The sequence below is a fragment of the Zootoca vivipara genome, chromosome 1 (assembly GCF_965207765.1).
Source record: "Zootoca vivipara chromosome 1, rZooViv2.hap1.1, whole genome shotgun sequence".
NCBI lineage: Eukaryota > Metazoa > Chordata > Lepidosauria > Squamata > Lacertidae > Zootoca > Zootoca vivipara.
The window spans coordinates 121,872,099-121,899,652 of record NC_142582.1 but is presented as its reverse complement, the minus strand read 5'-3'; the positions used below and the strand labels follow the sequence as shown (position 1 = coordinate 121,899,652).

The 27,554-nt window shown below is 45.7% G+C and overlaps 1 protein-coding gene across 1 annotated transcript in view; it reads right to left on the bottom strand.

The window, feature by feature from the left end:
- Positions 1–1,385: 1,385 nt before the first annotated feature.
- ASPG (asparaginase) overlaps positions 1,386–27,554 on the bottom strand; it is a 63,070-nt gene continuing 36,901 nt past the window's right edge. Inside the window, exons 13-16 of the mRNA XM_035105031.3 lie at positions 22,409–22,495; positions 7,322–7,421; positions 4,703–4,763; positions 1,386–3,345 (exon numbers count right to left, since the gene is read on the bottom strand). Coding sequence (XP_034960922.2) covers positions 4,707–4,763; positions 7,322–7,421; positions 22,409–22,495 — 244 coding nt within the window. The 3' untranslated portion in view covers positions 1,386–3,345; positions 4,703–4,706. The remainder of the gene's footprint in view (positions 3,346–4,702; positions 4,764–7,321; positions 7,422–22,408; positions 22,496–27,554) is intronic.

The window sequence follows — 27,554 nt, the reverse complement described above, 5'->3', positions numbered from 1 at the left end:
TCAAACTATATGTTCCAAACGTGTTTTTCCAGAGTGCAACCCCAAACAGCCCAGAGGATGAGCCAAGCCTGTGCATAAGCAGAATTTAGGATAAAACCGGTTATGTAATTCTCACCTGTGGCTGTGTTGCCAAAGGGCTTGAAGGGAAACACATGGCGAATCCAGATTGCTGTTAGACTCTAGTTAATAGTTTCAGTCACCCAAAGTTCTTGGATCATCATTTCAGTCTAGGAGGAAGGTGGAGGAGACAGATGGAAGCAACATTCTCAGCAAGGTTTTAGCCTCTCTTTGCATACATTCAAGATTAAATTGCAGAGAGGAAAAGGAGGCAATACAAAACACTTCGAGAGCATCTGTTGTGGTGATTTTCTTCTTTTTATCACATAATAACTATGGCAATGTTAACACAGGCCAGCCAATCTTTTTAAGCAAAAGGATTTGTGGCTTTGGCATGCCTCCCTCCCTGCTACTTAGGTTGATGCTTGTCAAGTATAATAACTCTGTATGTAGAAAGTTAGAAATATGAGTGCTTTAGAGGAATTCTCTGCATTGGTGAACTGGCTTAAATCACTATTTTTGTATACCCCACAAGTAAGGCACATAAGGCACTTCAGACATCTGGGGACTCTGCTGTTAACATGGGGCAATTTTTAAACCCTCAAGATGATGGTGAAGTTGACATTTATATCCAAGATGCTCAAGGGTTCTGACAAAGGACTGAGCATGCACTGACTCCAAAGACATACCATAGGTCACCTCCCAACTCTCACTGTTTTGCAAGAGGGATTCAACTGCATACCAGAAATTAGTTTGTTCAATTAAAGGGTTCTCACACAACAAATCCGTTTTAAAAAATGGATCTTTTGCAGTTAGGAAAGTGATGGGGGGAGAAGTGTGGGGTAACAATTGACATTGATGTGGTAGGCTCCCAGTTATCAGGGAAATTCACCTGGCACCAACTCTTGTCATCTTTTGAGGGACAGGCCAAAACATTTTTATTTTCCCAGGCATTTGGGAAATATTAATAATCCAGCCAAGTTTTTAGTGGCTGCTTCTGGTGTTGATTCTTATGTAAACTGGGGTGTTTGTGGATATTCTGGGTTATGTTTTTATGAGTATTTTATTACATAATTTTGTGTTTTCCTTTTCTTGGACCTGATTGCGGGCTCCTGGTTATGTCTTCCTGATAACTGTTGGAAACAGGATACTGGGCTAGATGAAGTCTATTCAAGCAGGACGTCTTAAGTGTAATAAACTGGTGCCTGGAGGTGATGGTATTGTTCACCAGCAGAATATCATTGATATTCTTGTTAACTGACCAGATCAATAAATCCTCCTCCTCCTCACTGCCCCACTAAAAAAAAAAACACTTAGTGCTAAGCTAATATTTTTCAGATATTTTATTGAAAGGCACAGCAAAGAGATCGTGATTATTTCCACAGTAAGCCGCACAACACACAGTAGTGGGGGGAAGTCTAATGTGCTGGCAGCAGAAACAGAGATGCAAAAAGCCCCCCTGACAAGTATGGTATCACAAATCTTATCAAAAGCGATTATTGTTGTTGTTTAGTCGTGTCCGACTCTTCGTGACCCCATGGACCATAGCACGCCAGGCACTCCTGTCTTGCACTGCCTCCTGCAGTTTGGTCAGACTCATGTTGGTAGCTTCGAGAACACTGTCCAACCATCTCGTCCTCTGTCGTCCCCTTCTCCTAGTGCCCTCAATCTTTACTCTCAAAATACCTACATGTATTTTCTTCCCTGAATATCCTCCTTCAAATATTCCTCAGATTTCTCTTTAGGCAAGAGGCACAAAAATATGTTTTCAAACTTTGGCATTATTTTGACTTCCTTGCAAATTACCAAGATTTTACCACCACCGCAAGTGGGACCCTCCAAGTCACGACCTTCAACAAAATGTTGTAGCATGGGGAGGGGGGGAAGGGGACCTGTCGCTCTCCAAACGTTGCTGTACTGCAGATCCCATATTAATTATTATAATTATTATTTTTAGTGCCCTGCCCATCTGACTGGGTTGCCCCAGCTACTCTGGGCAGCTTTCAACAAACATAATCAAACATTAAACATTTTTTAAAAAACTCCCCTATACAAGGCTGCCTTCACATTTCTTCTAAAGGTTGTAGAGTTACTTATCTCCTTGACATCTGATGGGAAGGCATTCCATCAGCTCCGGCCACAATGGCCAAGAGTCGAAGATGATGGGAGTTGTTTTCCTGCAACATCTGGAGGGCCACAGGTTACCCATCCCAGCTGGAGTGTATCCTCATCTCCAAACAGGAGTCCTCTGGTTTAGGGGGCCAGCTGGCCATGCTCCCGGGTTTTATGCTTTTCTCCTCCAACCAACACTCAATATCCTGTTGTGACTGAGCACATTCTGGGGCTGTGCATCACACTCCTGTCTACTCTGCAACCTGTACACCCCCATCACTGGTTTCAGAGGCAGTGTACACATGGCGTTAGCCATAATCCATATCTATCCTGTCATTTCTTGTGAAATACTATATTTTGAGAGGGCTGCCTCTCTATATTTTAAAGATTTCCCCCCCCCCTCTGGAAGTCCCACAATTCTCTCAAGCAATCTGGTGTGTGTGTGTGTGTGTCCCTTAATTTGAGAGGGAAGCTGATACCAGGTTTTTAATGCTTGTTGTTGTTTAGTCGTTTAGTCGTGTCCGACTCTTCGTGACCCCATGGACCACAGCACTAATTTCTAATGCAGTACGCAGCAAATCAGAAGACTGGTTTTAAAAAATGATGTTTCTCTCTGAAGTTCCCGATTATCTCATCTTTTGAAAAACAGTAGCCCGTGCCGAAATGTGAAACTTGATTTCTGTGTCTAGATTTCTGTGAAGAAGCTCCTGTCCTGAGTCATGCGCCACCTTGCTTTGCTTGCACAAGGTCTCAGGTCCAATCATCAGCAACTGAAGTTAAAATAATATCTGATAGCAAGTCTGGGCAAGATTTCTGCCTGGTACCCTGCAAAGCTGTGTCTACTCACTGCAGACGATGCCACCACTGAGCCCATGGCCTGACTTGCTATAAGACAATTTCATATGTGGTTTGAGAACAGCTGTTTGTTTCATCATCACACATTCCTTCCTGAAAACACAAATAGATTCAATATGCTAGTATGAGCACCGAGTCTGAAGTATTGCAATGTCCTTTGCTAAGCATTAGTTTCTTCTTTTTAAAAAAATAATAATAAGAAAATAGACTCTCTTTACTAAAAACAGTGAGCATAAGCTTGCATTCTTCAAATGTTATCTGTGTTGCTTGCAGCGATGTGTGCCTTTCCTCCCCATCTTGCCTCAAGGAAGTTCCAAGTATCTAAAGAAAATCAGGAAAATATATTAGATAAATAGGTAGGTAGGCAGATAACTGTCTGAGTGAGAGTGGTTGACATTTCCTCCTTACAATTGTTGTAAGCCAATGACAGCCACCCAAAATTACCCATTGCACTCCAGCGTTCTACCCTAGCATATCTTCTCAAACCGTATATAAAATCCTCTATTGCATTTGCAGTTCTTCCAAATTTTGTATCACATGCATATCTGACAAGTGTACTCTCCACTTTCTCACTGGCCAGTCATAAAAATAATTAAATAATGGTCAGAAGACATGAACCTCTGTGGGACTGAACCTTCTGTTTAATGCTGCTCAACTGAATATTGCTATTCCTTTAAGATACATAAAACACGGCTTTCTTGTTTTAAGCTTTTAAAAATGCAGCTATTAATTTGAAACACAAGTGATCTGCCCTTCTATCATGTGAGTGAGTAGAGAGGGGAGCTTGGGCTGCAGAGTGAGAGAACCCAGTGCAAAAACTGAGCTGACAACTTTGTTGCTTCAGCAGACAGCCAACAGAATGATGTAATCCATTTATAAAGCACCATAGAGATATGCATGTCAGGATCATCGCCCATAGGTGTTTGCATACTGTTGAACATACAGAGATAAGTAGCAGAAATCATTTCAACAGGCCCATGAAGCAAGGAGAAACTTGCTTCACAGTATGGAGCCATGTTTCAAATAACTTAAGACACGGCCTGAAATTTCAAGGAGGAGGATTTCACAGCCTTCCTTGAGGAAAAGCCACCCCGGGGCGGTTTCATACACTCCACAGCAGAACACCCCATTTGTCTCCAAGAGGGAGTCTCGGCCAATCCAGCCTCCATGGCAAGCTTAGCAGCCCGATACTCTTGAGTCAAAACACCAGTCCCATTTGCACTTCACATAATCAGGATTACATAATCGGTGTGTGTGTGTGTGTGTGTGTGTGTGTGTGTGTGTGTAACACAACCTTACGTGCACATGTGATGCAGCCTTTACAAACTAGTGCACACAAGGACTGTCCACCCAAACGGGCAGTGCTGTTAGTTTAGATGGCAATGATCTGCTTTCCAAATCCTGAGATCCCCCGAATTGGTGCTTTCAAAGTTGACTGTATTATAGCCATCTGTTTAGTGAGCATGCAAGACGCCTTAGCCCACCAAGTGATGATAAAACAGATAGATACATGATGAAAGTAACTGCAGAAATTAGCAACAAAACTATGAACTCAAACGAGAGGACTGTGGTCCCAACTCAGTCCATTTCTCAAACCAAACATTCCTCATGGAGCGAAGGACGCACATGCAAACCACCAAACATTAGTGGTGGTTGTTTCTCAAAGCGTAAGCCTTACCAAATTAGGCCTCCAGCTGACATAAAAACTCCATGACTTTCACACGAGTTGCAGCTCTTGCCTACAAGAAAAGGTTGCGATAGTAGTAAGTGCAGCTACGCCATCTGCACATAGGTGCTCACACACATCATATGCACTGTCTATATGCTTCACACGTCAATGAAAAGGCTCTGCTTCAGATCTCTTCAACACCTGAGGTCAAACTGGTATCTACTAACAGAGCCTTTTCAGGGGTTGCATACATACCTGCCAAGTTCCAGCCTGAAAAATAAGGGATCGGACCGGAAGTAGCAGAGCGGAAGTAGCGCTGTCGCCATTTTGGAACTGGGCGGAGCATGCTCAGAAGTGACTTTTGATGGTGCTGTGCCCAGTTCCAAAATGGCCGCCGCGCCAGACTAAACCGGGGAAAAACAAAAAAAATCCGTTTTTTCAGCTGGGGACAGCTGGAAAAATGGGGGTTTCCCGGGGAATACGGGAGACTTGGCAGCTATGGTTGCATATTCCTCTCCCAAGAAAAACTCACCAGGATTGGCCAATTGGAAAGTTTAGGACAATAATAGAAATCTTTTCCTTTCATCAGGTTTACAGTGATAGGTTGGATGATTTCCAGATTGCTGAAGATGGCTTGAAAAAGAGATCAGTGGTTTAGAAGATGGATCACTAGAAACCGATCTCTTTCTTTTTGAGCCTAGAAATCAAGTGGTTTTGATTTCTGCTGCTTTCCTTGTTTTCTATTAACTTTTATGGTTGTTTATCCATTAAGAGACTTTATGTGTATTTTATTGCATACTATGTGGACTAAATGGTGGACTAGAGTGTTCTTTCAGCTGAGTTGGCAGGCTAGAAGTTAAAAAAAACAGATAGCTAAATAAATAACTATACTGTACTACACACACTCAATTGAGATTTTTCATTCCATTAAAGCTATGAGTAGACAGTAGCTTTCTCTCTAGCCTACTGTCTATGTGATTTAGCACCAATCTAGAAGTATTAGAATCAGAGCCCTTTCCCCTGCGCACAAAAGCTGAGCAGGTATTTGCACAAAACCCTGAGCAATCACCCAGTTGCACACTTTCTTTCTTGCTGGCCCTGTTATTTCCCCACAGGCCCTGCCATTTCGAAACATCAGCATAGGCATTGGAGCATGCCCTTGTGGTTCTTGAGTGTTACGTATGTAGGGTACTCACACAGAGGAGCTTCCATTTACACCAGGGATGAAGAACCTCTGGACTGCAGACCAATCTTGGCCTGCCAGGGAGTCCATTTGGCACATGATATCATTTCCCCCAAACCACACTCACCCACCAACAGCAGCTGACATCAGCTGATGGGTGGGAGGGCAGGGTTTAATCCTGCCTTGGCTATGCAATCCTGTTCCCAAGGAAGCAGGATTTTATCCTCACTCATCAGCTCACCATTAAAGGGCTGTGCAAAAGTGCCCTTTGAAGAAGCTTGCTCAGGGGGGCTACCTCAAATAGGCTTTTGCAAAACCTTTAAGAGCTCGTGAGCTCCTGTTTGCTCAAAGCCTTTTCCAAGTCTCCCCACTCCATTAAGTTCCTGACAGCGGAGATGAAGGCAGGGGGAGAGATTTGGAAAAGACTTCATGAGTCTCCTCCTCTAGTTCCTGAACTAATTCAATGAATTAATTAATCTGAATTAGTTCATTCCAGGCACTGCTGTAAGGGCTAATTTTCCCCAGCCACTCTGGGCGGCTTCCAATGGATTAAACATTAAAAGCTTCCCTAAACAGGGCTGCCTTTAGATGTCTTCTAAAAGTTTGGTAGTTGTTTTTCTCTTTGATATCTGATGGGAGGGCGTTCCACAGGGCGGGCGCCACTACCGAGAAGGCCCTCTGCCTAGTTCCCTGCAACTTGGCTTCTCGCAACAAGGGAACTGCCAGAAGGCCCTCGGTGCTGGACCTCAGTGTCCGGGCAGAACGATGGGGGTGGAGACGCTCCTTCCAGTATACTGGACCGAGGCCATTTAGGGCTTTAAAGGTCAGCACCAGCACTTTGAATTGTGCTCAGAAACGTACTGGGAGCCAATGTAGATCTTTCAAGACCGGTGTTATGTGGTCTCGGCGGCCACTCCTAGTCACCAGTCTAGCTACCGCATTCTGGATTAGTTGTAGTTTCCGGGTCACCTTCAAAGGTAGCCCCACTTATAAACACTTCCTCTTGTCCTGCTGCTCTTCCCTGGCAAAAATGCTCTGTAGCACTTGTTTGGAAGAAACGACAATTCAGGTTTTCACCAAATTGCCATTTGATCCAATGTATTGCTAAAGAGTGGGTTTTCCCTCAAAATAGCAAGGCAAGGGGGAAACTGCTTGGACCCATGCTTTCTAGGCTGATGCTCCCCAGTTGCTTTGGGCTGCAGCTGCCATGAGTGTTGTATTCAAAAGCACCTGCAGGACACTGGATTGGGGAAGGCTGACCTAGGCCTTCCAGAGCCTCCTGCTCCTGCAGCTCCACTGAATCTTGTGCAAAGCCATTTCAGAAACCTCTAAAGTTGTATTTGATGTGGGGCTCTTTGTAGATTTGCCTTAGACTCGAAGAGGTGTTTGATTTAACATATTGAACGGGACGTCCATCTGACATATTATAGTAATCACACACTTACCACAGCATATGGAGTGCTCCCATCATAACCAGGCTGTTTGAGATCCACACCAGCCAGATGCCAAGCCTTTAGTCCTTCAACATCTCCATTAAAAGCAAGACTGGCATGGGGAGAGGGAAGAATATATATGTTATCTTCCATGTTCAAAGCAGGACAATTTGCTTTACAAATTTTAAATATATTCAAACATGTGTTGCTGTCAAGGCTTTCAAACCAAACAACGTATGAAGGAATGGGGCTTTTGAATGGGGATTGTTATTCTGCAGACGGGCCTAGTGATCTCTCTATCCACAACTTCACTGGAGGTAGCTTATCACCAAGGGGGCAAATAATATTTTTCAATGCGTTCAGCACCAGAAACAACAGTTAATTACAAATTTTAAATCTCAATTTAGATTGCAATTCTAAATATACTTTGAAGTCTAGTTTGACCCACAGGCAGGAGGTTCCTCACCCCTGCTTTTAAATCTGAATCATTTACATTTGAGAAAACATGCTTAGGACTGAGACATCAATGTGAAATGACAAAGATGTTTTGATTTGGAGAAGTTTAATAAGTGTCTGCAATCTCACTCTTAGAACAAAAGTTCCCAGGATGAATTTATGGCAACAACACCCAACGTGATGCTGCCTGATAAACAGTTCTGTATAACTTGAAAGCTTGCCACTGTTGTGCGACTTGGAGGTCGGCTCCTTGTGAACCAACATGACTACCTTTGCTTTACATAGCATCAGTTTCCTATTCCAAAATGGAGTAGGAAATCTGATTTGACATCCAGCTTTCTCTTCCAAGGACTCATTAACAATTCTTAATGCATTTAGCCCAAAAAAAACATTGACCTAGAAACTCATTCAAACCTCTACAGCAGGCCTGGGGAACCTGTGGCCCTCCAAATGTTGCTTAAAAGCAACTACAATTCTCTCTAACCATTGATCATGCTTGCTAGGGCTGATGGCATCCAATAACACCTGGAGGTTCCTCACCCCTACTTTATAGACTTTTGCTTTGCTTCATGCTTTTGCTTCACCGTAGGATGGCAAACGAAAGGCTGGGGATGGCTGCCAGAAGAAGCAAGACAAGGTTACAAAAGCTCCAAACAGCTGAGCTAGCAACACTGCTGATGAATCAGACGCATAAATTAATAGGGGTGCAAAGGAAGAAGCTTTCAACAGGCTAGTTTCACCCAGTGGGTGTGCCCATGACCAAAGGGGAAAAGGCACACAGGCAGTTTCATATTTCACAACAACACACGATTCAGCTAATGACATGCAGTTTAAGTGGGATAGACAGCAATCAAATTGCTTCATTTTCATTTTTAAAAAGAAATTTAAAATTCACTGCCTGAACACAACATAACAGCAGATGTGCTACAAAAGCATGTTAACTTTAATTTCATGAAAGGTGGAAAGAAGAAGTTAGCAGTTTGAAGTCCTTTCTCTTCCCCAGACAAACCTGGCCTTCTGAGGGATGTCTGCCTCCTCCAGAGGCCAGCCTAGAGGGCAAAAGAGGTGTCAATAAGCCCAGGTGGATCGGGCCAAAGGCCAATCTAGGCCAGCATAGTGTCCACATACACATTTTTAACAAATTCTATTTCAATTTTTTGTATTCTTCGTGTCATTTTTTAAAAATAAAGGCTTTTGCCTACTACAGAGATGGAGATACTGTACTTACATTTAAATGGAATATTGCCCTCCCTGATGCCTACCAAATCACAATTAAAAAGAATGGAATTGATTGGCACTGGCCATTTATTTAGCCAAACTACTCTCCTCACAATTCATATATTGGGTTAATTGTGCTCCTTGCATGGGAAAATTGCCTTTTTAGATTCCTTTTCTTCATTATGAGTCAAGAGATTAAGCAAACCTCTTTCATCAGCTGCATCACTAATCATGTCTTTTCCACCATCTTAGATATACACAAGATTAGTAATATGTTGAAAGTTTCATAAGTGTGCCTAATGAATAAGTCTTCAGCTGGATTTCATGTATTAAAATGAAGATTTGTTACTGAAACAACGCTAAGTAAAACGTTGAGAATGTAGTTTATGAAGCTGGGTTCATACATAAGCCTAAGAGCCTTTTATAGCAAGGAGCAATATTTCAGGGTTTTAAAAGGGCAAAACAAAAACAATTCTTTTAGCTCTGGTTGAGTTCAGAGGGCACACCAGCAAACTGAAAAGAGTGGCATGAATGGTAAGCTCCTTTAAGATGCAACTTGATAAAAAGCTGTTGGGGGTTAGGAAGGCACTTTTTCTTGGTCACATTCAAAAGACAATTTTGTGTTCTTAACTTGCTTCCCATGCTTCCATTTGCCTGTAAGGAAAGCATGGGCACATCAGTTGCAAAGGGACAGAAAAAACCCCACAAATTGCAACCAAATACGGAAAAGGGTGTGATTTAACTAATGAGCCCCATCAGTGAAAGCCTGTGCAACAACTTCCACTTCCACAACAGGGCTTCCCCCCCCCCTCTGCTAGCACACCCCCCAAAAAAAATTGGCTCAGGGGAGTGTTGAGATAACTCCCAGAAGTCTGTGGAAGGAGAAGAGCAAGAATAATTCCTTCTGGCAAGCTGAAATGCTTGTCCTGATGGAACAATCAACAGAACAGGATGTTGAAGTCCTCTCAAAAGCTTGGAGCTGTATTCAACTTAAGTTCTACTCGGCGTAGACCGACTGGAGTTAATTAACCTAAGTTAATCATATGCACTAACTTCAATGGATTTTCACCGAGTAGGGCTAGTCAGGGGTTGTCTCCGCTTGCCGTTGGCTCTGAACTTCTGCCTTCCACCCCATCAGTTCCAAAGAGCACCAGCCACCAGCACCACTGCCAGCATCTCTACAGTGTACCGTAATTTATAAAGCTGAATGTTCAATAGACTCCTTAAAAACTTCATCCTTCTCCATTTCATTCTGATCCCTATGATCAGCCTTGGCAAGGCAAGGCAAGGCAAGGCAGACAGGCACTGTCAGCAGTCACCCCCTCAAGTTGTGAAACTATCTCCCTCCCCAAAACTGGAAAGGCTCTTGGGGCATAAGCTAAAGGGAGTCCCAGCGAACAAAACGTCAAGGCAGGTTAAGCAGATGTTCAAGGAGAGGATAAGTGAAACCAATTTATTTAATTAAAACACTAATAAAGACATAGGAGCCAGATTCTGTAAGAAATTGTAGCTCAACGGCTAAATTCTAGGGGTAGGAAGTCTGTAGAAGCCTAGTTAGTGTTCAGTACTACACCAAAAGCAACAGTGAGTGATTTATATCACCTGCAACATTAAGCCTCTTAGCGGTTGGGGGGGGGGGAATCTCTCACATCTGTCTCTAGTCTAAGAATACCAAATGAATAAAAGTAATTCAAAAGGCCACACACAAATGACATAACGCAAATTGAGATTCAATATGACCTTAACAGATTGGAAAACTGGGTGCAAACTAACAAAATGAATTTCAATAGGGACAAATGCAAGGTTCTGCACTTAGGCAAGAAGAACCAGCTGCACAAATATAAGATGCAGGACACCTGGCTTACTAGCAGTACATGTGAGAAGAATCTAGGGGTCTTGGAGGAACACAAACTTAACATGAGTCAACAGTGCAATGCAGCAGCAGCAGCAGCAAAAGAAGAAGAAGAAGAAGAAGAAGAAGAAGAAGAAGAAGAAGAAGAAGAAGAAGAAGAAGAAGAAGAAGAAAGAAAGAAAGGTTAATGCTACTGTAGACCGCATCAACAGAAGCATAGTGTCCAGATCAAGGGAAGTCATAGTACCACTCTATTCTGCCTTCGTCAGATTGCACCTGGAATAAATACTGTTTCCTATTCTGGGCACTACAATTTAAGAAGTTGGAACGTGTGTAGAGGAGGGCAACCAAGATGAACAACAGACTGGAAACCAAGCCTTATGAGGAACAGTTGAAGGAGCTGTGGATATTTAGCTTGGATAAGAAGGGACTAAGAGGAGGAGATATATGATAGCCATCTTCAAGAAGGCCTGTCACATGGATCAAGCTTGTTTTCTCATGATCTGGAGAGTAGGACTCAAACCAATGGTTTCAAGTTACGAGAAAGGAGATTTCAGTTAAACATTAGGAAGAGCTTTTTGATAGTAAGAGCTGTTCGGCAGAGGAATGGACTACCTTGGGAGGTGGTAGACTTGGTGTTTCATTGTAAGATTTTAAGCAGAGGTTGGGTGGCCACCTGTCTTGAATATTTCAGAGGGTTGGACTAGATGAATCCTTTCCAACTCTGATTCTATGATATATTGTGTTGGCATCCATCTGTCTCCAAAATGTGCATCGTAAGACATGACTATGCAACTTGTGACCTGCAAAACCTAACATAGCCTACAAGCCTAGTATGGGCACCAAGGGCTAAATAATTGGTGGGGGCAGGGGTTCTGCCCATCTAAGAAGGAGCGTCTCCACCCCCATCATTCTGCCCGGACACTGAGGTCCAGTGCCGAGGGCCTTCTGGCAGTTCCCTTGTTGCGAGAAGCCAAGTTGCAGGGAACCAGGCAGAGGGCCTTGTGTGGCTATGTCCCTCCTTCCCACATAATCAAGACTCATGACACAGAGATTAAGATTTAATTGGGTGGTTAAGGCCACAACTTTATTGATAAGCATGTTGAGCGGAATTGGCTTAGGCGTTGGAACCTAACAGACTATATCCGACTCCAACCCGTGTGTTGGAGTCCTTGAGAAGTTAACCACCAGAAAGGAGCCCCGCGATGTAGATCTACTAGAGCTCCTCCTGTGGCCACCGAAGGGGCGTGCCCTACGGCCCAGGCAACTCCAGGCTCAGGACCAAGCGACGCCCCCGGAATCCTTTAACGGAATTACTTCTCCCAATTTGGGCAGCCGTTGACGTAATCTGCCCCTCCTCCTTCTATTGTTATGCAAATTTCCAACGCCTAACCGCCTAACCTAAGTTGTGACGACATGCTACGGGGTAGGCGAAAAACCCATCATGGCTAGCCCAGTATGGGAAAAGTCCTACCCGGCCCGCTGACTAACCAGGCAACCGACTCCCGTCCATAGCAGCGTCCCCTTACCTCTTTTTAAGGGGTGGGTGGGCGGGTGAACTGTTCGCTCCGGCGAACAAGGGAGAAAAGAGGTCGGCTTCCCGCCTGCGGGGAGCTTTAAAACTGCTGGCTCCGCCCCGACCATTCTCATTGGCTGGTCGGGGATGACGCAGGCGGGAAGCCACCATCGCGTAGGGGCTGAACTCGCAGCCCCTACGCGGTGGTGCAGTCGGTCGGCCCACAACGCCGCTTCCGTCGCAGGCGCGGAAGCGGCTTTGTGTGGCTATGTCCCTCCTTCCCACATAATCAAGACTCATGACACAGAGATTAAGATTTAATTGGGTGGTTAAGGCCACAACTTTATTGATAAGCATGTTGAGCGGAATTGGCTTAGGCGTTGGAACCTAACAGACTATATCCGACTCCAACCCGTGTGTTGGAGTCCTTGAGAAGTTAACCACCAGAAAGGAGCCCCGCGATGTAGATCTACTAGAGCTCCTCCTGTGGCCACCGAAGGGGCGTGCCCTACGGCCCAGGCAACTCCAGGCTCAGGACCAAGCGACGCCCCCGGAATCCTTTAACGGAATTACTTCTCCCAATTTGGGCAGCCGTTGACGTAATCTGCCCCTCCTCCTTCTATTGTTATGCAAATTTCCAACGCCTAACCGCCACTCGAGCCCCCCCCTGGGCTCGCCGCCAATCCGCTCTCATGCCTTAACCAATAATTTGAGATTAATTAGATTATTTTAGGGACTTCATATACTGTTTAAGGGGCCGTGATCCTCCTCTCTTATTCACCTAATTAAATTCTCTAACACGTAACCAATCTTTGATCCCCATTATTACGTTCTCAAGCCAGACATCATTCCCTCTGGGCGACAGATGAACACCATCATAACGATAAAGGGCTGCTTCACTCTGTTTTAAAGTTGGGTGCGAAATGGCACGTCCATTCAAAGACAGGACTCTGCGGATCACGAAGGAATTCAGGAGCCGTCTGGCTCTGTTCAGGGCGATAGGGCAACGTCCATCGCGCCAACTGCGTCTCTCAAGCAAGGAGGACCAAAGCAGCGTCATCCTCGGGCAAGTGTCCAAAAGGGTATCAAAGTCTCTGAATATTTGCAATTTTAAGTCCACGGCATTGCGATAGGCAAGGTCATTCTCCCCAAGCTGGACCACCAGTAGGTCAGGGTAGCCGAGTGAAGCAGCCCGATCTTGTATTGCCGGCAGCAACTCGTCCCACAGCATGCCTCTCCTCGCAATCCAAGACACCTGGACGAATTCTGGAAGGCCCAGCCTGTTCCCTAGACCCACCTCGATGGCCCTTTCACGAGCCCAATGGACTATGCTATGCCCGGCTATCCAGACCCGCACGATCCGAGAACCTGAAATTCAAGAATGACAACAAGGGATCAGCCAGGCCACCGTGTCGACGCTACGTACGAATATACCTTTTGTACGCATTCGATTTCCACCTCCCCAAGTCCTGAATTCTTTCGGATGAAAGGCCCAGATGCATGGCTGACGTAGCCGCGCCAATCCTAAAAGAGTGTGCAGAGAATTCATTGGGATTATAGCCGCAGGAGGCAATGGCCTTGCGCAGAACCCTAGTAAATTGGTGGCGGGTGAGCCTAGCGCCATCCTGGTGGATCAGCAATGGGCCTGGGCCGGGGGGCCGGAGATAAAGAAACCGTCTGGTATCTTTAACCGGACATGGACCTGGGGAACCAGTGGCGGGGAGCTTAATAGTCGCGCCCCTTCCCCTCTGGTCCGTTTTGGAACACCGTATGAGCACCTGCATTTGGGAGTCAACCAGTGACACGTCCTGCATGAGAATGCCGCGTGTGATGCCCTGGGGGGAGTCCTCGCATACTACCTCGCCCACTCTTAGCGCTCCAAAGTACGCTATAGAAAAAGCTGCGGAGAAAAGGCGCGCCTCAAATTTGGACCAACAGAGGGGCCTCAACTGCCTGTGTACCTGAGCCAACATGTCAAAGGTAATGGGTCGCCTGGGGTCGCTGGCAGGCGGCTGGAGCCTGCGCCAGCCCTCCATAGCTCTACGCAAATGGAAATTGTCACACGGGTCTGTAAAATAGAGTGATTTTGAAAAGAATGTGATGGCTGCTGTGTGAATGTTGAGGGTCTTTGGTGCGCGCCCCAGGTTCCTCAAGTGCACTACATACTGCATGACCTCCTCCGGGGAAGGTGGGGCCCGAAGGGAAGCAGAGGTCTGTCTCTGCCTGAACTTAGTGAAGTCTGACCAAGCCCGTTTATACGAGCTCAGTGTAGACGGGGCAACGGAAGCTAATACTCCCTTTAGGATCTCTCGCTCCCAAGGTTCCATAGATGTTCCGGGAACGGCTGCGGCGACTGGCTTGCCTCCGGTGCCAACGATCGGAAGCGATCCATCTGGAAGCGAGACAGAGCATCTGCGATATTATTATTGACCCCTGGCACAAATTTGGCAGAAAAATGCATATTCAACTGCAAACTGAGTAACACGAAGCAGCGTAGGAGGGAGGACACCCTCGTCGACCGCGTGGATTGCCGAGATAGGACGCTGACCACCGCCTGGTTGTCGGTTCTGAAGCAGACCCGCCGGTTCCTGAAATCTTCGGACCATAGGTGTACGGCTACTACTATAGGAAAAAATTCTAAGAATGTTAAGTCGCGTGTGATGTCTGTACCCTGCCACCTGGCCGGCCAACGCTGCGAGCACCATTTACCTCTGAAGTAGACCCCGAAACCTAAAGCACCTGCCGCATCGGATTGCACTTGGAAATCAGCCCGCAGCAACATGGTGTCCTGCCATAATGACACCCCGTTGTAGTTCTCCAGAAACATCAGCCAGGATTCAAGGTCGGCCTTGACCCCGCGGGGGAGGCGCTTCCTATGAAAAGGTTTGGTTAGGCCTACCGTGAGCCTAGCTAAGCGCCGGCAGAATGGGCGACCAGGTGAAATAACCCTGCAAGCAAAGTTGAGGTGCCCTAGCAGTGATTGCATTTGTCTAAGGGTAAGCTTTTTGAGGGGAATGAGTTGCCTAATGGTCTCTTTGAGGGCGAGTAGTTTTTCAGACGGCAGGCGTGAGGTTTGTGCGACCGTGTCCAGTTCTATGCCTAAGTACGTAAGGCGTGAGACGGGCCCTTCGGTTTTTTCAGCAGCCAATGGTACCCCTAACTCTTCTGCGAGAGCTGAGAAGGCCCGCATAAGGCCTGCACACTCGGAACTGCGAGCCCCAGCCACGAAGAGAAAGTCATCCAGATAATGCGAGACCCCTGGAAGGCCTGTCCTAAAGCGCAGGGCCCAGTCCAGGAATGTGCTAAAGGTCTCAAACGCGGCACACGCCACGGAGCAACCCATCGGCATGGCCTTGTCGATGAAATATGCCTCATTGAATCTGAAACCCAACCATTTATAGTCCTGCGGGTGTACTGGGAGTAGGCGAAATGCTGATTCAATGTCACATTTCGCCATTAACGCCCCCTTGCCAAATTGCCTTACCAACTTCACCGCCTGATCGAATGAGGCATATTTCACCGTGCACAGCTCCTGGGGTATTCCATCATTGACTGACCTGCCTATCGGGTGGGAGAGATTGTGTATGAGCCTGAATTCCCCGGGCGCCTTCTTAGGGACTATTCCCAATGGGGAGATGTGGAGATCAGGTATTGGTGGCGACGCGAACGGGCCAGCCACGCGTCCTGCCAAGATTTCCTTGTTAATTTTCTTAATGGCTATGTCTGGTCTTTCCCTAATAGATTTTTGATTGGGTGGTTCACCCGTGCTAGGCGGGGTACGCACGGGAATTCGGAAACCTGTTGAAAACCCTTCCCAAAGGTATTTAGCTGCATCTCTATTGGGGTAACAGTCAAGCAGTACTTTCAGAGGGTGAAGCTTTACAGGAGAGTGGGCCAGAGCAAGTGATCTATTAATATTTGTTAGTCCCCGAGATTGATCCCTGGGGGGTACCTGAGTTATTTCTGGGGCCCTGGCGCGAGTTGCCCCTGGCGCCCCGAAAGGACTGCCTCCCTTTAAAACACGAAACTCCCGGGTGCTGACCCAAACACTTTTCGCATTCGTGGGAGTACTTACAGTTGGGTCGCTGACAAAGGCCCTTGTTATATTCCCAGCAAACCCTGCGTCGCGGGTCCCTCTTGGGTTCAAACCTGGTGGACCTAGGTGGATCCGTAAGTTTCCTTTCTACATATGGGACTACGTGATTGCTCCAAAAATGCTGGTGGTGCTGATCCCACCTGGTTTTTGGGTTTTGCGAAGCATTCCTACGGAAGTCTTCATCGTAATTCAGCGCAGCCGCCTCCCCGGCCATCCTGTAGGCCATCCTAACATCAGCTATGTAGGCCATAAGGTGCATTGCCCTTTTTGGATAAGCAGCTGTTATCACTGCAATCCAAATATGCATTCCATCCAGCCAATTTTCGAATGTGCGGTCAGCCCGCGGCGTCCTATGTCTGCGCCTGCCATACTCCTTTCTCTTTTCGCCCTTTCCCAGCGTATGGGACAATGGTAAGAGGGTGAAAATGTCTATAAAATCGCCATTCAAGATTTTTTCCCTTGTTTTATTTGATAAATGGGATCCTAGAATAATATCCGTGTCTGAGTTGGTAGAATACTTTGAGTCCGGTATCAAAGCACCATCCCTCCATTCTAACGTCCCCTTGAAACCCTTACGGTGGGTGCTGGCTCTCCTCTTATGCACCCACAAAGGAAGACCCATCTGATCCTCTGCAATCCCCCAATAATCCTCCATTGGGATCTCACCATCTGAATCAGACGTACCTGAGTCATAGGAGTCGTCATCCCTAGCTCTCTTACGCTTGTCGGTTTTCTTCTTCGCCTTTCCGCTCCGATGACGCTCTTCTCCGTCCCGCGACGCCGCTTCGCCACTTCTCGCCGGCCTGGAGTTGTCATCGTCCCCTGATGTATCGGAACCCCCAGCTTCCCTTTGCGCCACTGGTTGCGCCGGCTGGGCCCCTTGGAGACCTGCAATAGACTGTGAGGACTGCCCGGGCGAGCCTGCTGCTTGAGCCCCGGCCCCCAGGCTATGGGCGTTGGGAGCATTAGATCGCGCCTTCTGCCCCCGTGTCCGTGGGGCCTGGCTCGCAAAGCTTCCAGGCTCGGAGCTAGAGCTGGCAAATAAGGAAGCCGAGGTGCCCGGCGACCCGTCCTCTGAAAAATAAGTATCTAGGATACAATCCTGAGACTCGGCAGGCTCGACCTGCGACTCACGAGGATCATCCTGTGTGGCCTCAGCCGCGGGGGCCAGAGATTTTGCAATGGCCGCCAGCTGTTTGCAAACATCAAGCTGGGTCTTCTGAAGAGTGGAGACCACACGTACCAAGGCCTCAGTCTTGTCCTGCGCTGCAGGACTCTTGGAGGGGGCCGAACCTCGCACACGCTTGGGTGCCATTATCAGATTGCAGCTAAACAGAGTTATATATTTTGCTTATCACCTGTCCTCCTGGTTATTTATTCAATTATTCAGTATTATTATTATAATTATTTATAATTTGCTTATTTATTTATTATTATTACCCTGTTTATCTATATATATTATTATTTATAATTAATTAATTATTTTATTTATATCTTTGTTTATTTCAGATATATATATATACGGGCTTATAATTGTCAGGTTACCGATTTAATGCTATTATAATGTATTATTGCTATGCCTCACCACAGGGGGACGAATGAGCTATTTATATAAGCGAAAGACAAGTCCCAAGTAACTCAGCTCCGCAAAACTTTTTTTGGCCTCCGCTGAACAGATCACCTATAATGCCCCGGCAGCGGGTTGGACCGGATGACCCTTGTGGTCTCTTCCAACTCTATGATTCTATGACCCTAATTAGTTGCTCCTAGATACGCCTCTGGCCCGCACACAGCTAATGCTTAGCAGAGGGTTGTTCTGGAAGGCCCCCGTGTTATTATTGTTATTATTTGTAATTTGTTTATTTATTTTATTATTATTTCCTTATTTATCTATATATATTATTAATTATATGTATTTATTTATTTTATTTATTTATTTGTTTGTTTTAGAGATATATATATATACGGGCTTATAATTGTAAAGTTACCGGTTTATTGCTATTATAATCTACTGGATGGCCCTTGTGGTCTCTTCCAACTCTATGATTCTATGATCCTAATTAGTTGTTCTTAGATACGCTACTGGCCAGCACTCAGCTAATGCTTGGCGGGGGGTTGGACTGGATGACCACTAGGCACCACAATAAATCAAGGAAAAAACTTTGGCAAAAGCAAACCCTTTGGAATTAACAGTATGTAATGTCCCACTTGGCACCACAGTAACGCAGCCTGAGGGCTTTTAATTGTTTTAGGTGGCTGCTGGAAACAATTGCAGAGCCTAAAGCAGAAATTTTTTGACCTTCTCAAAATGGCGGCCGCTAGTAGATGCACAAGGCCACTCACAAGATGGCCGCTAGTATATGCACAAAGCCACACACAAGATGGCCGCTAGTAGATGCACAAAGCCACACACAAGATGGCCGCTAGTAGATGCACAAAGCCACACACAAGATGGCCGCTAGTAGAAGCACAAAGCCACACACAAGATGGCCGCTAGTAGATGCACAAAGCCACACACAAGATGGCCGCCTGGTATATGACGCTGATCAGAGAGACCCTCTTAAAATGGCCGCTGTACACCACGTGGTCACTGACTGCCTCCAAATGAGCTCTCAGCCCAATAGGAGCAACCAGGGGGGGAGAACAAAGTACGCTGGAAATTATAAATTAGCTGCTGCAATGAAGCTCCCTCTGCTAAGGGTCAGCAAAGGGAAGATGCTAATGTTTATGCTATAGGGGAGGTAGGGGGATCGAAATCAGAAGTTGCTCACCCGGCTTCGCGTTGGTCCCTTTACATAGAGTGGGGAGAGGAGGCAGCCGCCTCGACTCTGCAACCCAGACCGCAGGCGATGAAGGCAGAGAACCTGAGAAGGTCGGTGAACTCGCTGGAGGAGGCTGCAGCGCTCTGAAATGCTGCCAGAGCCGCGGACCCTAGCAATTTGGTGACAAGAAGCAGCTGGCGATCAGTCCCGAACACCCTCTTTGTCGTGGGAAGCTGGAGGGGGCTGCAGCGCTTCGAAACGCTGCTGGAGCCGCGGACCCTGGCAAAGGCTGACGCTCCCACGCTATTTATTGGCGAAAACAGCTGGCGATCGGCCCCGAACACCCTCTTCGTCGTGAGAAGCTTGAGGAGGCTGCAGCGCTCCAGAACCCTGCTGGAGCCGCGGACACTAGCAAAGGCTGGCGGTCTCCCGCTATTTGTTGCAAAAACAGCTGGCGATCGGTCCCGCCGCACAGCTGATGAGCGGTAGCGCTGGTCCTAGCCGCCCACGATCCCGGGTTCCCTTTGCTCTCTGTGGCTGTCCGCTTGAAAAGTAAGGTAGGAAGGCGAACCGAGGAACAAAACGGCAAGAGCAGAAAGTGGAGAACGACGAGGAAAAACGGGTCGCAAAAGCGGTGAACTGTTCGCTCCGGCGAACGAGGGAGAAAAGAGGTCGGCTTCCCGCCTGCGGGGAGCTTTAAAACTGCTGGCTCCGCCCCGACCATTCTCATTGGCTGGTCGGGGATGACGCAGGCGGGAAGCCACCATCGCGTAGGGGCTGAACTCGCAGCCCCTACGCGGTGGTGCAGTCGGTCGGCCCACAACGCCGCTTCCGTCGCAGGCGCGGAAGCGGCTTTCTCGGTAGTGGCGCCGCCCTGTGGAATGCCCTCCCATCAGATGTCAAAGAGAAAAACAGCTACCAGATTTTTAGAAGACATCTGAAGGCAGCCCTGTTTAGGGAGGCTTTTAATCTTTAATCAATTATTTTATTCTTCTGTTGGAAGCTGCCCAGAGTGGCTGGGGAAAACTAGCCAGATGGGCGGGGTATAAATAATAAATTATTATTATTATTATTATTATTATTATTAGAATGCAAAATTGAATGGGTTGTCAAGCACCTTGCAAACCACAATACATGACTGGTGATGTGGTAGGTTGCAAGTTGCACAGGCCCATCCTAAGCGGCAAAGGTGCCTTTTCTCATCTCCCCACCACCACTGCCACCCTGAAGCTGTTGTATATCCTTTTACCTGAACTCCTCACAAGGAGCATATTAAGCCTCTGTGGGAGATTGAGATGTTTATAGCTGAAAAGTGTCACCCAGATAGTGAAGAGATTATGCTTCTCTGTTGGTGAAGAGCCTTGATAAGCAGGGTAGTGATTTCGAGTGAGAGGAAGATAATTCTGCCTCGAGCACATTCAAGGATACGGTTCCTATTAGCTGGCCTGGCCATGCCTCTTTATGCAGTCTCCGTAACCGCTGGGACAGATGACAGATTAAGATCATAAAAACCCCACTCCATATTTTATTTCTCCAGAAGGATAATCAGGTATTAGAGGCATGGTCAAAGTTCTGTCGGAATCATAATTTTTCCCGACAGCTGTGATCAGAATTGAACAGCATTTTAGCCTGGAGATGGGGTATGATAACAGGCTTGAAGGAAAGCATCCTTGGATTTCATTAACTGGCATTTTGATATATAGGAGGGGGGGGCAGAGATAGAAAGAAAAAGGGAATTTGGTTGCTTCTTTCCCCCTCCCTCCAACATCCCCTTGCATTTTTTCCCCTTTGGGGCAGCAACCAAATATGAAAGGGTCAAGGCTCACCTCATTTTTTACTAGTTACAGTAACAGAGATGTCGATCAAACATAATCTCTGGTCAAATAAGAACTTGCAGAGTCATTTTTAGAATGGATTGGTATATTTCTGTTATATATTCTTCTGTGATATGAAACCTGGTTATTCAACGAAGAGCTCCAAAAATCCATTCCAATCTTTTAAAATAGTTAATTTTTAAAAGAAGCCATGGAGAAACAACAAAATATATGAACTAACAAAACACCTTGGTACAAAATTGCATCATACGTGGATTTATTTTTCTGGTTGTTCTTGAAAGTCTCAAAGCATTTTGCTGTTCTGTATGGCCAACCAGTTTAACAAGTCCTTCAGAGGGCAGAAGAAGCTAAGAGTTGGGTCAATTTATTTGTGAAAAAAACGTAAGGGGAGTGGATTAACCGCCTACTTTAATAATCCTGGCAGGTGGGTAAGATTTGACATAGCAGATTCCAAGCCTGACTTCACAACATTCTGATTAACTGTGGCTTATATAAAATATTTTCCCTCCCCCTTCCTCTCAACCTTTCAGTCAATCACAAAATGAGGAGAGTTTGGTTAACAATTACTTCTCTTTAATTGCCAGAATCCTAGAATGAACTTTTTGACCCTCATGTGCACAACATCTGGTACAAAACTTCCTAAACAAAATATCTACCCTTGAACTTTTAACTTTCCTGTGATTGTGAACATTTCACACTCCAATGCTTGAGAGCCTTAAAAGCAAAACAGCAACCATTTTGCAACCCAAATTTTATGACAAAAACCAAACTCGAAATGGCTGAAATTTGTATTCCCTTACAAACCAATCTTAATAGTTAACCATAGCTGCCAAGTTTTCCCTTTTCTCGCAAGGAAGCCTATTCAGCATAATGGAATTTCCCTTAAAAAAAGGGCGAACTTGGCAACTATGTAGTTAACCAACTATCCTTAATCATTCCACTGCCACCTTTATACAATGGTGAACAAAGTCCTGGTTTACATATCTGTTATTCTCTTGATGACTACAGTAGTAAGCAATGACATGGCAAGTGCTGTGTGAATGGGCAATCACAGATATAAAATCTGTAGTGGTTAGAAGGCAGGACTAGGACCTGCCAGACCAGAGTTTGAATCTCGAATCAGCCTTGATGCTCATGGGGTGACCTTGGGCCAGTCAGTCCCTCTCAATCTAGCCCTACCTCACAAGGTTGTTGTGGGGATATAAATGTAATAAAGAACTTTCAAATCACTTCATTCATCTGCTAGTCATCAAATGTACAGTAAATGAGTGTAGACAAATTAAGTGATGTCATTCCATGTGTCAACTGGTTTATAGTCACAGTGCTATGTTATCTGAAGACATTTAAAAATGAATTTTTCATACCTGCAGAGTTCTGTTCCAACATTCACAAGCTCTTGGCTTGAAAGGTGAGCTCCTGTTGTGCGCAGCAAGCGGATCACATCGTGGTGCCTTTAAGAAAGTGGACGAACTTATTATTAACCACACTAGTACCTTAATAGAAATATATGTAGCATGCTAACGTGTAAACAACTCTTTGATAAACTGGATCTGAGAACCATTTCCCATATTGATTTTTCTCTGCAGAGGGGACCTGTAAGTCACACTGGTGACAAATAACATGATATAAGAAAGATTTATATCAATACCTACTTGTCAATCAAACTCAGGCACATTTGTGAATCTGTGGTCAGTGCAATGTGCCCATCATTCAGGCATAAGTAGAGACAAACCATGCCAAATCTTCTCCAAGTGTAATATTTAGCTGTATCAAGTGTTAGATTCCAAGCACGTTGTCTACAGCAGAGGGTGGCCAATGGAATGGCCCTGGAAAACTCATAGATCAAGAGGAGATATGGGAGGAGATTCACAAAATTCTTCTCAGTCTGTGAGTCAAGTGGGCATTTTCAGGGAGTAAAAGAAGAAGGGGAAACTCTCTTTGCTACAACACTCCTAGTTGGCATATGGCTGCACCAACACTCAAATTGGTGGCCAGTGGTCTTAAACATGGGACAAACAGAGCTGACCATAACTTAAGTCCCCTTTTCATGGTTCCCTATCAATCAAAACAGCCCTTTGCTCAGTGCGAGCAGCCATGTAGAGATTTGGCTGCTGCTGTGCTAGAACAGGATTATCGTCAGCAATGGCTGCACCCAGTAAACAAGATGGGCCCAACTCCCTGGGGAAAGAGAACAAGGGATCCTCTTGCACAATTACTGTGTTATATCCTATGCCTGTGTGTAAGCACATTACAATATCACATTCAGACTTTTCAAGAAGCAAAAAGGCTTTAAACTACCCTGATGCCTAACCAATAAATTCAGAAGTAGCATGTAGGATATGTGAGCTAGAAACTGCTCCCTATTGTTTGCTTCAAGGGAAATGAAACATACAAACTTGCAGACGGGTTGGCAGATATGACTAAGATAATACTACATTATCACATATGAAGAGTAAGACTTTCCAAAAAGTCTTTTTCTTCTTCTTTTCTTTTTGCTTCTGTCGATAAGTGGAAAATAAATATTAAATCATACTACCAAGCAATGTCCCTCTCTGAAAAAAACGATTTCACAATAATTCATTCCATGAGATATATTATTAACTGCTACTGCAATTAGAGACCTCATTCGTTTGCTCGTTATCTTAAATATTTCATGACAAGGGTTCTTGAGACACAGCAACATCATCAAGTACATTTTTCTCCCTTTCAGGTGGCAGCAAGTGCTGTATTTACTTTTTAATTCCACAATGCAACATAACCCAAGCAGCTCTGAACTGCAGGGTTATACATACATACATACATACATACATACATACATACATACATACATACATACATACATATCCCCATCCAACTAAAAGATGAACACCGAAACAGACTAAAAATCACATCACTTTAAGAACCAAAAGTCCGAGAGAACAAAACTGTCCTTGCCTGGCATTGAAAAGCTAATAACATAGGCACCATGCAGAACTCCTTGGGGAGATTATTAGAGGTGGGGGCTACCACTAAAAAGGCCTATCCCCTTGCTGGCACACTCTGCATTTCTCTTGGAGAAAGTCAGAGAGAAGTGCCTCAGGTGGCAATCATAAAGGTAAGGCAGGTTCTAATGTAAGGAGGTGACCTTGGTTGTATTGTGGTCCTGAGCTACATCAGGCTTCATAAGCCAAAATGAGCACTATGAATTGAACCTGAAAACAAATGGCAGCCAATTAGCATTTATGGCATAAATGCTAGGAGCCTTTTTAAAACAATGGAACTTATTTAACACACACACACACACACACACACACACACACACACTGATTTAAATTAGACAAGTGCAGTTAACTTGTTCTGGACTACCTCAATCATAATTTCAAGATATTCCCAGCCTCAACTTTCAGTTGTGATATATGAGACTGCAGTAACTGGTCTGATGCCAATGGCGAATGCTCTGGCTTAGTGCCTGGATGGGAGGTTGGTGGAAACAACTCTGAGAAGAGTGAGAGATAATAAATAAAGACTGGCCTACCTATGCACATATGGAACTGCTTTATACCAAATCAGACCATTGGCCTATCAAGCCCACTATTGTCAACTTTCAGGCAGCAGCTTTCCAAGGTTTCTGGCAGAGGTCTCTCTCAGTCTCACTATCTGCAATCAGAGGCAGTATGCTCCTGAATACCATAGAATCATAGAATCACAGAGTTGGAAGAGACCACAAGGGCCATCCAGTCCAACCCCCTGCCAAGCAGGAAACACCATCAAAGCATTCTTGACATATGGCTGTCAAGCCTCTGCTTAAAGACCTCCAAAGAAGGAGACTCCACCACACTCCTTGGTAGCAAATTCCACTGCCGTAGCACTTTCTGGAGACTGGAGGGGAGAGTGCTATTTCACACAGGTCTTGCTTGTGGGATTCCCATGGCCACTGTGAGAAGAGGATGCTGAACTAGATGGACCACATACCTGGTGCATATACCTTATGTTCTAACTGGAGATGCCAGGGATTGAACCAGGAACCACTCTACTAAAGCACTTTATACTTGCTAAGCATGATTTTTGCTAAGCATGATTCTAGTTATTATGTTATGATCAGACTCAGAGGGCATAAGACGTCCTAAAACCAACATCTTTTAATCCAGCAAATGCTTTTTTCATGGCCCCACCTGTACTGGGCCTGAAGAATCTGAGTGACGTATTAGAGGTGGGGGGGAGGGGTCACAACCACATTTCCCACCTGCCATTTAAAGAAATGCAGCTGTAACCCACTCCAAAACCTGAATGGCTTCATTCCTTTGGCTCCTTGGTTCTCCTGCAAAAAGCAATGAACTGACCTATCACGCCCCAGACAACACAGACTTCAAAAGATGGAAGCACCACAGAGTCTTCGAGGACTAGGATTGTAAAGAGCCAGGACAAGATAGAGCTCTCATTCCTCAGTTGGAAATCTGGAAAGATTGCAACATTGCATGTCCCATGCCTGTGCACGCTGCCTCTTACGCATACCCCCCCCCCAAAAAAAAATGTCTCAGGTATACACATAGTTCCCACAATCTTTCCACTTTTTTCATTTGTTGTGAGGAAATGGTTTGTGGAAATTGGACACAAAATATATCTATTATATTTTAGATGCAACAGCACACATTTGCAAGCCTGCACTGTACCACGCATACAATGTTCCAACATTTCAAACTTTGTGAACTGCTCTTTGGCATTATATACTGTTAAATATCTTCTTCTGAATTGGTTCCACTGTCATGCTTCCAGTTGGATGCAGTTGTTCCTAAACTGCTATCAGATCTCATCAGGACACTAAGAAATTGTTTGTGGAAAAATGCACTTACTTCATTCCACGGGACTGTTTATATAAATACTTCAAGATATGCTTCAGAACTGATTGCTTTAGGGCTTCAGAGAGTAAATACTTTGAGAGCAACTTTGTAGTTATCACTACAGCTACCGATATATGGATGATGTCATATTAGAGGCAAAGAATACTACAATACCTTGGAGAAAAGCAGTATCTTGGACATTATAATATAGCCAGGCATGGACGTACCCAGCGTGGGGCAGGAGGGGCAGCTGCCCCCCTAGAAGCAGGGCCGGCGCAGCCGTGGGCGAAAGCGGCGCTGCCGGCGGGGCTGGTGGGCAGAGGCGGAGCACAGCCCGACAGAGTGCGAGTTCGGCATTCCCACCCACCGCGCCGCCCCGCGCCCTTCCTCCAGCTCCCCGTTGCGCCCTTCGGCAAGGCCAAGCACGGCGGGGAACCAGAGAGCGCGACGGGAAGCTGGAGGGTACGGCACGGCGGGCGGGAATGCTGAACTGCACTTCCTTCTGGGACGGGATGTGGGGTTGGGGAGGAGAGAGCTCGGAAACTTCTGTCTGGAAATGCACTGCTTCGGGGCTGACTGGCAGGAAACTCCAGCGGAGCTATGCTGGGAGGAAAGTAGGGGGCGAGAGGGGAGCTGCTTCTCTTCCTCCTCCCTGCAAAGCCCCCACTCCAAATTATCCTGGCGTCCTCCCTGTGCACCTTTCCCCAGGTTCTCAGGAGGAAGCAACTGCCGGGTCAGAAGTGTGTGTGCGCAAGAGCACCGGTAAAGTGATGCAAGGCAACCACCGGGTCAAAGGTTTGTGCCCCTCCCCTCCCATGCCTTGGCCCCCCTTGCCCCCCCTAGGTTTGATCCTGGGTACGCCCCTGTAGCCAGGGCTTATTTTTTTTTATGTAACTGGCTCCATAGCATGTTTAGAATATTTACATATAAGCGGGTATTGCTTCAGGAGAGAGAGCTGGATTGCAATAACCACCATGTTTCTTCCTCCAATACCAGCTATATGTACTTGTATTGGTAAGTGTTAAAATATTATTAAAGCTTGATTTCCCCTTTTTTGTACAATTAATTCCACAATCTAGTTCCAACTGCAAAAGTAGCATCTAACTGATTCTATAGGTTTTCAACCATCCAATTCCACCTTAAGCTTAGCAGTAAAGTTTGCAGGCAGAGTAGGCCTGAAGCTATCATTACAGCCCCTGCAAACTGATAACTGATTCAGGTCCTTCTCTCAACCTGACAGCAGCATAAGCTTGAACTAAAACCCGGCTTCATTCTCTTCCAACCTGCCTTTCAGCAGCTTTAAAAAGATCAAGAGTCCCCAGTAGCTGTTTGCAGGAATATTTTGCATAGGTGTGCTGGACAAGGGCCATCTCTGTTCAGCAGTAAGTCTGTTTAACTTGCTCCTAGAGAATTTTAAGAGATTCTTGGCAAATTTTCCTGTATCTGAACAGCTTGGCTAGCTAACAAGATTGTCATAACGCCTATTAAGAAAGCATGCCAACTGACTTTGGTTGCAATTCTATACATCCTATTACCTGGGTGTATAGGACTGAATTCAAAGGTACTCGCTTCATAGGTTGTATAGGTTTGCACTGTTAATGACCCATCTGCAATGCAAAATACATGTCAAGAGTGTGGAAACCTGGCCAGAAGAACTACTATGGCACCAAAGACTTCTTAAAGGACTCTTAAG